The following is a 12,440-nucleotide window of genomic DNA, read 5'->3' as shown; positions in this document are numbered from 1 at the left end:
CTGCTCTTACTGGGAAACACAAGAGAAGAAAAGGACCTACAAAAACAAACCCAAAACAATTAAGAAAATGGTAATAGGAACATACATATCAATAATTACCTTAAATGTAAATGGATTAAATGCTTCAACCAAAAGACATAGGCTTGCTGAATGGATACAAAAACAAGACCCATATACATGCTGTCTACAAGAGACCCACTTCAGACCTAGGGACACATACAGACTGAAAGTGAGGGGATGGAAGAAGATATTCCATGCAAATGGAAATCAGAAGAAAGCTGGAGTAGCAATACTCATGTCAGATAAAATAGACATTAAAATAAAGAATGTTACAAGAGATAAGGAAGGAAACTGCATAGTGGTCAAAGGACCAATCCAAGAAGAAGATAAAACAATTATAAATATATCTGCACCCAACATAGGAGCACCTCAGTACATAAGGCAAATGCTAACAGCTATAAAAGAGGAAATCGACAGTAACACAATAATAGTGGGGGACTTTAACACCTCACTTACACCAATGGACAGATCATCCAAACAGAAAATTAATAAGGAAGCACAAGCTTTAAATGACACAACAGATCAGACAGATTTAATTGATATTTATAGGACATGCCATCTGAAAACAGCAGATTACACTTTTTTCTCAACTGCACACGGAACATTCTCCAGGACAGATCATATCTTGGGCCACAAATCAAGCCTCGGTAAATTTAAGACAATTGAAATCATAACAAGCAACTTTTCGACCACAATGCTGAGATTAGAAATCAATTACAGAGATAAAAACGTAAAAAACACAAACACATGGAGGCTAAACAATACGTTACTAGATAACCAAAGATCACTGAAGAAATCAAAGAGGAAATCAAAAAATACCTAGAAACAAATGACAATGAAAACAGGACGATCCAAAATTTATGGGATGCAGCAAAAGCAGTTCTAAGAGGGAAGTTTATAGCAATACAATCCTACCTCAAGAAACAAGAAAAATTTCAAATAAACAATCTAACCTTACATCTAGAGGAACTAGAGAAAGAAGAACAAACAAAACCCAAAGTTAGCAGAAGGAAAGAAATCATAAAGATCAGAGCAGAAATAAATGAAATAGAAACAAAGAAAACAATAGCAAAGATCAATAAAACTAAAAGCTAGTTCTTTGAAAACAAAATTGATAAACCTTTAGCCAGACTCATCAAGAAAATGAGGGAGAGGACTCAAATCAATAAAATTAGAAACGAAAAAGGAGAAGTTACAATGGACACCACAGAAATACAAAGCATCATTAAGAGACTTCTGTAAGCAACTCTATGCCAATAAAATGGAAAACCTGGAAGAAATGAATAAATTCTGAGAAAGGTATAACCTTCCAAGACTGAAGCAGGAAATAACAGAAAATATGAACAGACTAATCACAAGGAATGAAATTGAAATTGTGATTAAAAATCTTCCAACAAACAAAAGCCCAGGACCAGATGGCTTCACAGGTGAATTCTATCAATTAGAGAAGAGCTAACACCCATCCTTCTCAAACTCTTCCAAAAATTGCAGAGGAAGGAACACTCCCAAACTCATTCTCTGAGGCCACCATAACCCTGATACCAAAACCAGACAAAGATACTACAAAAAAATAAAATTACAGACCACTATCACTGATGAATACAGATGCAAGAATCCTCAACAAAATACTAGCAAACAGAATCCAACAACACATTAAAACGATCATACATCATGATCAAGTGGGATTTATCCCAGGGATGCAAGGATTCTTCAATATATGCAAATCAATCAATGTGGTACACCATATTATCAAATTGAAGGATAAAGACCTTCAATCATCTCAATAGATGCAGAAAAAGCTTTTGACAAAATTCAATACACATTTACAATAAAAACTCACCAGAAAGTGGGCACAGAGGGAACCTACCTCAACATAACAAAGGCCATATATGACAAACCCACAGTAAACATCACTCTCAATGATGAAAAATGGAAATCATTTCCTCTAAGATCAGGAACAAGACAAGGATGTCCACTCTCACCACTATTATTTAACGTAGTTCTGGAAGTCCTAGCCACAGCAATCAGAGAAGAAAAAGAAATAAAAGGAATACAAATTGGAAGAGTAAAACTGTCACTGTTTGCAGATGACATGATACTATACATAAAGAATCCTAAAGATGCTACCAGAAAACTACTAAAGCTAATCAATGAATTTGGTAAAGTTGCAGGATATAAAATTAATACACAGAAATCTCTTGCATTCCTATACACTAACAATGAAAGATCAGAGAGAAATTAAGGAAACAATCCAATTCACCATCACAACAAAAAGAGTAAAATACCTAGGAATAAACCTACCTAAGGAAGTAAAAGACCTGTACTCAGAAAACTATAAGACACTGATGAAAGAAATCAAAGGTGACACAAACAGATGGAGAGATATACCACGTTCTTGGATTAGAAGAAGCAACACTGTGAAAATGACTCTACAATCCAAAGCAATCTACAGATTCAATGCAATCCCTATCAAATTACCAATGGCATGTTTTAGAGAACTAGAACAAAAAAATCTTAAAATTTGTATGGAGACATAAATGACCCTGAATAGCCAAAGCAATCTTGAGAAAGAAACACGGAGCTGGAGGAATCAGACCCTCTGACTTCAGACTATACTCCAAAGTTACAGTAATCAAGACAATACGGTAACTGGCACAAAAACAGAAATATAGATCAATGGAACAGCATAGAAAGCCCAGAGATAAACCCACACACCTACAGTCAACTAATCTATGACAAAGGAGGCAAGGATATACAATGGAAAAAAGACAGTCTCTTCAACAGGTGGCACCGGGAAAACTGGACAGCTACACGTAAAAGAATGAAATTACAACACTGCCTAACACCATACACAAAAATAAACTCAAAATGGATTAAAGACCTAAATGTAAGACCGGACACTATAAAACTCAGAGGAAAACATAGGAAAAACATGCTTTGACATAAATCACAGCAAGATCTTTTTTGACTCACCTCCTAGAGTAATGGAAATAAAAACAAAAATAAACAAATGGGACCTAATGAAACTTAGAAGCTTTTGCACAGCAAAGGAAACTATAAACAAGATGAAAAGACAACCCCTCAGAATGGGAGAAAATATTTGCAAACGAATCAATGGACAAAGGATTAATCTCCAAAATACACAAACAGCTCATGCAGCTCAATATTAAAAAAAAAAAAAAACACAGTCAAAAAAATGGGCAGAAGATCTAAATAGACATTTCTCCGAAGAAGACATACAGATGGTCAAGAGGCACTTGAAAAGCTGCTCAACATCACTAATTATTAGAGAAATGCCAATCAAAACTACAATGAGGTATCACCTCACACTGGTTAGAATGGGCATCATCAGAAAATCTACAAACAACAAATGCTGGAGAGGATGTGGAGAAAAGGGAACCCTCCTGCACTGTTGGTGGGAATGTAAATTGATACAGCCACTATGGAGAACAGTATGGAGTTTCCTTAAAAAACTAAAAATAGAACTACCATATGACCCAGAAATCCCACTACTGGGCATATACCCAGAGAAAACCATAATTCAAAAAGATACATACACCCCAATGTTCACTGCAGCACTATTTACAATAGCTAGGTCTTGGAAGCAACCTAAATGCCCACTGACAGACGAATGGATAAAGAAGATGTGGTACATATATACAATGGAATATTACTCAGTCATAAAAGGGAATGAAATTGGGTCATTTGTAGAGATGTGGATGGACCTAGGGACTGTCATACAGAGTGAAGTAAGTCAGAAAGAGAAAAACAAATATCGTATATTAACACATATATGTGGAATCTCGAAAAATGGTAAAGATGAACCGGTTTGCAAGGCAGAAATAGAGACACAGATGTAGAGAACAAACGTATGGACACCAAGTGGGGAAGGTGGCGGGGTGGGGGGATGAATTGGGAGATTGGGATTCACATATATACACTAATATGTATAAAATAACTAATAAGAACCTGCTGTATAAGAAAATAAAATAAAATTGAAAAATAAATGTATTAAATGTATTGAGCACATGGTTGATCTTGGTCAGTATTCCATGTTTACTTGAAAAGAACATGATTCTGCTCTTGTCAATTAGGTCAAATTGCTTGACAATGTTTTTCAATGTTTTATATCCTTACAAATTTTATATCTACTTATTCTGTCAGCTATTCCAAGAAGAGTATTAATGAATCCCCAACTATAATCATTGATTTACCTACTTTTTAATTCTGAACATTTTGCTTCATGTATTTTATTTTTTAAGATTTTTTTTTTTTTTGGCTGCACCAGGTCTTAGTTGCAGCACGTGGGATCTTTTGAGGCATGCGGACTTCTTAGTTGCAGCATGCGAACTCTTAGTTATGGCATGCATGCGGGATCTAGTTCCTTGACCAGGGTTTGAACCTGGGCCCCCTGCAATGGAAGCACAAAGTCTTACCCACTGGACCACACGGGAAGTCCCTGCTTCATGTGTTTTAGAGCTCTAGTGTTAGAACACACATTTGTAATTTTTTTTATCTTACTGCAGTATTAACTTATCATTATGAAAAGTCCTCATTTGTCTCCAGTAATATTTGTTTTAACTACATTGTTTGATATTAATATAATCACTCCACATCTCTTATGTTTACAGTTTGCTTCGTATATATTTTTTCATCCTTTTACTATCAATCTTTTTGGTTCTGAATTTAAAGTATATCACTTATAGATACCATTTAGTTGGAACTTGCTTTTTCGTAGCCAGTCTGAAAATCTGCCTTTTGTTTAGTTGCCTCATATTTAATATAAGCACTGATATGACTGGACACAGATCTGCCATTTTGCTATCTGCTATCTGTCCCATCTCTACTATTCCTCTTTTATTGCCTTCTTTTGTGGTAAGCAATTATTTTTTTAGTATACTGTTTTATTTCCCCTAAAATTTGCATTATTTAGTAGTTGCTGTTTATCTTAACCTTATCATACCTTTAATTTATCACAAGTTATTTCAAGTTAGTATTGAATTACTTCCAGTAAAATATCTATAGGAAATTCATACCAGTTTAGTTCCATTTCCCAGTCCTCTTCTTCATGCTACGGTTATACATACGTAACTTACCTACATATACTATAAACTCTACAATAGTGTTATAATTTTTCTTTAAATAGGCACATGTTGTCCAAACAAACTGAAGGAGAGGGAAGAATATAACTTTTATATATACTTATACATTTACCAAGTGCTCTTCATTTCTCCCTTTGGATAGAGTTATTTCTAGAGTAATTTCTCTTCAGTCTGAGGGAACTCCTTTAGCATTTCTTATAGTGCAGGTCTCTTTATTAACAAATTCTCAGTTTCACTTTATCTAGAAACGTTTTTATCTTGCCTTTACTTTTAAAGAATAGTTTCACTGATTATAAAATCCTTAGTTGACCACTTCTTTTTTCCCCAAGACTTTGAACATGTCATTCCAATGCCTCCTCGGATTCACTGTTTATTATGAGAATTAACTCATTGTTTTGTTGTTCTCCAGTGTGTGATGTGTAATTTTTCTCTGGCTTCCTTCAAGATTCTTTCTCTCTCTGTTTGGCTTTTAGTAGCTTGACTATGATGTTTCTAGGTGTGATTTTTTTGTTTCTGTGTATTTATTCTACTCAAGGTTTGTCAGGCTTCTTGGATCTGTTAATGCTTTTCATGAAACTTGGGAAGTTTTTGACCATTATTTCTTCAAGTATTTTTCAACTTTTTTTTTCTTCTCACTTTCTCAGATTCCAATTACCTGTCTGTTAGGTTCTAACAGAAACGTTGATATTGTCCCACAGATCTCTGAGACTCCAATATTTAAAAAATTTTTGTTCTTCAGATTGTATGCTTCTACTGATCTTTCTTCAAATTCACTAGTTTCCTTTTTCTGGATTGCAAATCTGCTGTTGAGCCTATCTAGTGATTTTTCATTTGTTATTGTTCTTTTCAGTTTCAGTTCAGTCTAGGATTTCTATTTGGTTCTGTTTTATAGTCTCCATTTCTCTGTTGAGTCTGCATTTGCTTACTCATTATTAGCATACTTTCCTTTAATTCTTTGAACATATTTACAATAGCAGCTTTGAATTCTTTGTCTGCTAAATCCAACATGTGGACCACTTAAGTGTCTAATTCTTTGGGTTTTTTTCCCCTTGAGTCACATTTTTCTGTTTCTTTGTATGTCTAGTAATTTTTGGTTAAAAATTGGATGTAAAAAAATGAGTTGTAGGGACTTCCCTGGTGGTGCAGTGGTTAAGACTCCATGCTCCCAATGCAGGGGACCCAGGTTCAATCCCTGGTCAGGGAACTAGATCTCACATGCATGCCACAACTAAGAGTTCACATGCCACAACTAAGGAACCCACTGGCCGCAACAAAGGAGTTCACCTGCTGCAACTAAGGAGCCCACATGCCACAACTAAGAAGCGCGCCTGCTGCAACTAAGACATGGTGCAGTCAAATAAATAAATGAAATACATTTTTTAAAAAATGTGTTGTAGCAACTCTGGATTCTGTTCTATACCTCTGAAAGCTGTTATTTTGTTTCAGTAAGCAAATAACTTATCTGTAATCAAACTGCAAAGTCTGTCTTCCCTGTCATTAATGTCTCTGCTCAATGTCTCTTTTATTTTTTGAAAAGCCTAAGGGTTTCCCCTAGATCTGAATAGCTTAACAGACAGCAAATAATTCTGGCAGAAGTTATGCTCAGACACTTCACACTAGGAAGCTTCATCCTCTGCAGCCTGAGATGTGTGAGAGTTGAGAAATACAATCAAAGGCACAACAAATTTGCAATCTCCCAGGTTTTCAATATTCACAGGACTCCTTGAGGTCTCACATATACCAGTCTAGAATGTGTGATTTATTAATCTCAGCCCTTCTATGGCTCTCTTGCTTCCAGAATCTCCCCCTTTAATTCACAGCTTCTCTGTTGCCAGCCCCAAACCAAATCCACCACCTCCCATAAGAAAAACTGCAGGTTTTTGCTGCTCACGCCAGGCAGATGAGGATAGGGAACTCCAAGCAAGAAAGCCACAAACTACGTGTTTTTACCAGATGTGGTAGCAGTTTTTCATGAGCAAATACTCCTCAAATTATTGCCTAACTGGTCATTTTCCAATGCCCTGATATGGTGTTTATAGTCATTTTTATACCATTTTATTCTTGCTTTAGGTAGAAAGGAATTACCTGACATCCTCACCCTGCTATTACCCCAAGATATATCAGGAAAATGGAAGCAAAAAGGATTTTCTGACAGACTGGATGTGGATATAAGAGAAAAAAAGTAGTCAAGAATGACCCTGAGGCTTTTCACCTGAGCAAACAGAATGAAGCTGTCACTTACCAAAATGGGAAGACTGTGAGAGAACAGACAAGCAAGGGAGGTCTGGAATTCAGTTTTGACATGTTACATCTGAGATGTCTATTAGACATTCAAACGGATACTGTCGTGGTGTTTTAGAGAATTATCCTTTTATTGGTTGGGAGAATGAACTAGATAACCAGTAAATTTCCTTCAAAAGCTCAGTTTGCATGAGTCCTAGACCACAATGAAGTGGTTCAGTAATACTTGTTATGAAAGTTCAGGGAAGCAAAAGCTCACTGAAGCATGGGATGAACAAAGAAAAAGAACTTGAAAGATGAACAACTGAGATGGGCAGGCAAGAAGACCCTACTCAAAGGGATGAAGAAGGGAGAGTGGAACAGAAGAAGAGAGAGGAAAAAGAGAAAAAAGAAAAATGGAAGACCATACTGGTGAAAGATTTCTCTAAGAACTAGGAACTCGTGCAGTGGCAGGTTTAGGTGAAATATGACAAAAACAAAGAAAGGTCTCTAAACAAGGCTGCAGAGTCTAAATAAGTGACTGTACACAATTAAAATCCAAAGAACAGATAAAAACTGCATTGAAACTGAAACAGGTACAGAGAGAGCAGGTTGATAAGATCAGGGAATACTGAAGCTAAGAATGACTGAGAAATAGGACTTGCAAGTAGAAAGTCAAATAGCAGGAAACAGTGTAATCCTTTAGTAAATTGCTGCATATTAGATAATCTACTGATAACAGGTACTACCATATCTCTACAGCACTACAGGAAAATTTTTCATATCCATGATTTCATGTAAGCTTCACAATTCCTGGAAAACATACAAAAATCTGGGATGCAGAGTTGAGTAGAGTCAATATAAAGATTTAAATAGATTATAAAAGTTTTTTAAATAGTCCATAAGATACATCACTACAGAGAAAATTTTAGCTGCACTTTGGAGAATGATTTTCTTTGATGAAAGAGGGGTGATATGGACTAAATTTTTGTATCCTCCCGAAATTCATATGTTGAAATCCTAACAAGCAATGTGAGGTAGGGCCTTTGGGAAGTAATTAGGTCATGAGGGTAGAGCTCTCATGATGGGATTAGTGCCCTTATAAGAAGAGACACATGTTCTTTCTCCCCACCATGTGAGGACACAAGGAGAAAACAGCCATGTATAAACCAGGAAGAGGACCTTTACCAAGAACTTGACCATGCTGGCACCTTCATTTGGGACTTCCAGCCTCCAGAACTGTGAGAAATGCCAGTTGTTTAAGGCACTCAGTCTATGGTTTTCTGTTGCAGCAATGCAAACTAAGAAGGGGGAGAGGAAATGCAAGCTGGAAGGATCTGGAAAGCGAGAAATATCCTAATGGTAAATCAGCAGAAAAACCAATGAGACATGAAGGAAAGGAATTGAATTCTGATCTAGGAAACAGGATCTACACTAGAAGTCATGAGATCAGATCGTAGTTCTCCTATTGACAGAAGAAGCCACTTTTTCCTCAGTATCTTAATTTTTCATCTGCATTTACCTCAGAGGATTTTTATGAAATAAATAAAAATGAACATTAAAAAATATATTAGGCAAATTCATGGCAAAACTAGTAATACAAACATCATAAATACTTTAACTGTTATACATACTTATAAGCAAAGTAATATTTCCCATGCCTGCATCTGCTAGCTTCTTACCTACATGACAAATTCTAACAATTAAGAGTTTATTAATGATAACAGTATTGTTGTACTCTACCTTTGCAGTCAGGAGTAGGGCTAAAAGAAGTGTTCCTATCACTAACAAAAATATGATGAAAATGCTAATTATTTTGTCTAACATCTTCTCCAGCCAGATGATCATCTGCACAGAAACGAAAAAGAGAATTAGTTATCTTTCAAACACAACTTAATAAAAACACATATGTATTCAAACATCATGAAGACAAGATATTCAGCATTGCAAAGCAAACTATGGCATAATGATTAAAGCAGGGAAAGCTTTAAACCACTTTAGAAAGTTAAGTAACAATATTAATTACCATTGCTGTTTACAGAAAGAGTTTATTATTGTCATATCTAAGAAAAGGCAGTCAGTTTGAATATAAACAGTATCTATGCTTGGATTCTCATACTGTGGTATATTTACCTTTCAAATTATAATTTACAATCTGATAAAAATTCTAAACAAAATAATGACAATCCATTAGTGACCTCAAATCTCATGAAATTTTACTGTCAATTAGCAAATATAGATGACTTTAGAAAAAGTATGACTCTTACAGTACAGGTATGTCCTGAATTATACAGATAAAATAGGAGCAAATTAAAATGGGAATTGCATTCAAACTATTTTTTTCCTTTAATGTCACTAGGGTTATAAAAGCAGTAAGAATAAAATCTAATGTTAAGGTAATAATAAATACTAATTCAGAATAATAGTTACCCTGGGGGCAAAACGGTTGGGAAGTGGATGCACAAGCAGGGAGGGGTACACAATAGGCTTCAACTGCATAGGTAATATTTTGTCATGCTGGAAGATAGGCATGTGGTGCTCTTCTTATTTCTTTATATTTGAAATATTTCATAATAAAATACTTTCAAAAATCTGATATTCCACTTGACATTTCTATTCTTTTTAAAACATAAGCTTTATGACAAATTGTAATTGACTGTAAATAAAGAATAATCATTAAAGTAATGGTTATTCCTTAATCAATAATTAAAATTATGCTTTCCCTAAACGCTACTTGACGTTCTATTTTGAGTATAACTCCTCTCATCTTTCACAATCACAAATAATCCTACATTTATAAAAATTTTTGTTTTGAGATTATATAATTCTGATAGATTTCTAGAATTCCTGCCATGCCAAGCTACCATTTAACATTTCAAAAATACAATCAGACTGACGACTGAAATACCACATTGCACCCCTCAGCTCCAACATGAGCATTGCTGAATAAGTTACTCTTAATTTAAATATGAATTATGTTCTCCAAACAGTGAGTTAAACATCCAAGAGCAAAAAAATGGTGGTTAAAACAACATGCCTTCTAAAACATTTTCCACTCAGTGATTGTAAGCTTGCATCTCCTTATCTTTCATGAAGTACACTGTCATTAAGAGATCAATGCTACAGTGAACTCAAAGATAAAAAGTGCATCTTTTATCTTGGCAATTACAGCTTCAAACGGAAGAGTTAATTTTCAGTGCATGCTACCAAAGCATCAAAGACAATGCAGAGATTAAAAAAAGTAATAACAGGTTTCTAAGATATGGAAGGTCAGAGGTCATATTTTGAATGTAAGTTCTAAAACCAATGAAACTGAAAAGTTTCACAATCAGAAACTAACTCTACATCTAGCTCTTGATACAGTTTCCTGAGGAAAGAGCTAGTGCTGTATTACTCTTCTTTGTATCTCCAAAACCTAACAGTGCATGGCATGTAGTAAAAGCTCAGTTAATACATATTTGACTAGGCAAGATAAATAAAATAATTTCAGAATTAAGACCGGATTTGTATTCACAAGTTATGATTTCTGAAAATAACTTAGGAGCCTCAATTTTTTTTAGAAAAGTCATATCCTGAAATATGTTAACATAAAAGATATTTTATTTGGAAAGTATGAATATCTAAATTTATGTCTGGGTATTTTTAACATATAAAATGTGGAATATTCACAGACACGTTATATATAACAACATTACAAAAGTCAAATTTTGTTTTTAAGCCAGGGTAGAATTTTCCTATCACAAGCCTTATACCTAAGGCTTGGAATAAGAGGCACCTAAATAAAGATTTATTTTCAAGAGATAATACTGAGGGTTAGATGTTTCATTTAAAATTTAAAATACAGCAGACCTTGTTTTATTCTCCTCATTTCCAATTTACTGTGCTTTGCAGATAATGTGTTGTTTTTTTTTTTTACAAAGTGAAGGTTTGAGGCAACCCTACATCGAGCAAGTCTATTGGCACCATTTTTTCCAAAAACATTTGCTTATTCTGTGTCTCTGTATCACATTTTGGTAATTCACCCAATATTTCAAACTTTAATTATGGTATTTGCCATGGTGATTTGTGATCAATGATCTTTGATGTTACTACTACAACTCACTGAAGGCTTAGATGATAGCATTTTTTAGCAATAAAGTATTTTTAATTAAAGTTTACAGTTTTTTAGACATAATGCTACTACACACTTAATAGACTACAGTATAGTGTAAACAAATTTTATATGCACTGGGATCCGAAAGAAAATCATGTGACTTGCTTTATTTGCAATATTCGCTTTACTGGGGTAGTCTGGAATGCAACCCGCAATATCTCTGTAAATCAAGTCATTTAAGATGTTCAATACATAAGCAAAAAAGTTGGGGCGGGGGGGGGGGTCTATTCACATTACAGCCAGCTAAGATATAAGGTGAGAAAACACGAAAAAGAAGACAGCAAAAGCGAAAGAGAGCACAAAGAGTGGGAAAGAGAGACAGGAAAGACTTAAAAATGTGAAGAACTAAGGACCAATCAAGAGGAAACAAAATGGATAGAAAACTTATGGAGGAAAACAACTCCCTGAAAGAGTGAATGGAACAAGACTCATAAGGAAACAGCAACTGATAGACACAGAAAGAGAAACATGGTCAGAGGAAGCAAGGGGGAAGGGGAAGAGGAAGGAGGAGAGAATTCATAAAGAAATGCCAGTGGCTCTGTCCCATGAGGGTCATCCTGTTCTGTGGTCCGCTTTGGGCAAAGGGAATAACACCACCTGTCAAACCCTGCCCTGCTCGTGGAAATTGCACAGTTGTCTAGTAACTTTCCCAGCCTTCCACACCAAGAGAAATTATTTCAGATTTTAAACTTTATTTTCTAAAAGTGGAAGGGGAGTAATTTTAAAACAACATTCTTAATGTTTCAAGTATAAATGAAGGGCAAGCATTTTTTTTTTTAATGTAGCAATGTCAGTAAATTTATAGTTATACCAAAAGACACTCTGAAACTGACTGGCCCTATTTATCAAACTATGAAGGAAGTGTCATTCCACTACTGAGTTTTCTATTTCGTTATTCTGGACCT

At 35.0% G+C, this 12,440-nt stretch overlaps 1 protein-coding gene across 1 annotated transcript in view; it reads right to left on the bottom strand.

Annotated features, from left to right (window-relative positions):
• The window catches only part of TMEM245 (transmembrane protein 245), a gene marked incomplete at its 5' end in the record, with an annotated part of 100,249 nt that overhangs the window by 54,021 nt on the left and 33,788 nt on the right, over positions 1-12,440 (bottom strand). Inside the window, one exon of the mRNA XM_082842774.1 lies at positions 9,126-9,230. Within this exon, the coding sequence (XP_082698900.1) occupies positions 9,126-9,230 (105 nt within the window). The remainder of the gene's footprint in view (positions 1-9,125; positions 9,231-12,440) is intronic.

Source organism: Leucopleurus acutus (genome assembly GCF_964270905.1).
Source record: "Leucopleurus acutus genome assembly, chromosome: 7".
In the NCBI taxonomy this organism is placed as follows: Eukaryota; Metazoa; Chordata; class Mammalia; order Artiodactyla; family Delphinidae; genus Leucopleurus; species Leucopleurus acutus.
Note: the sequence above shows the minus strand (reverse complement) of the source record. Positions and strands in the feature narration are given on the sequence as shown.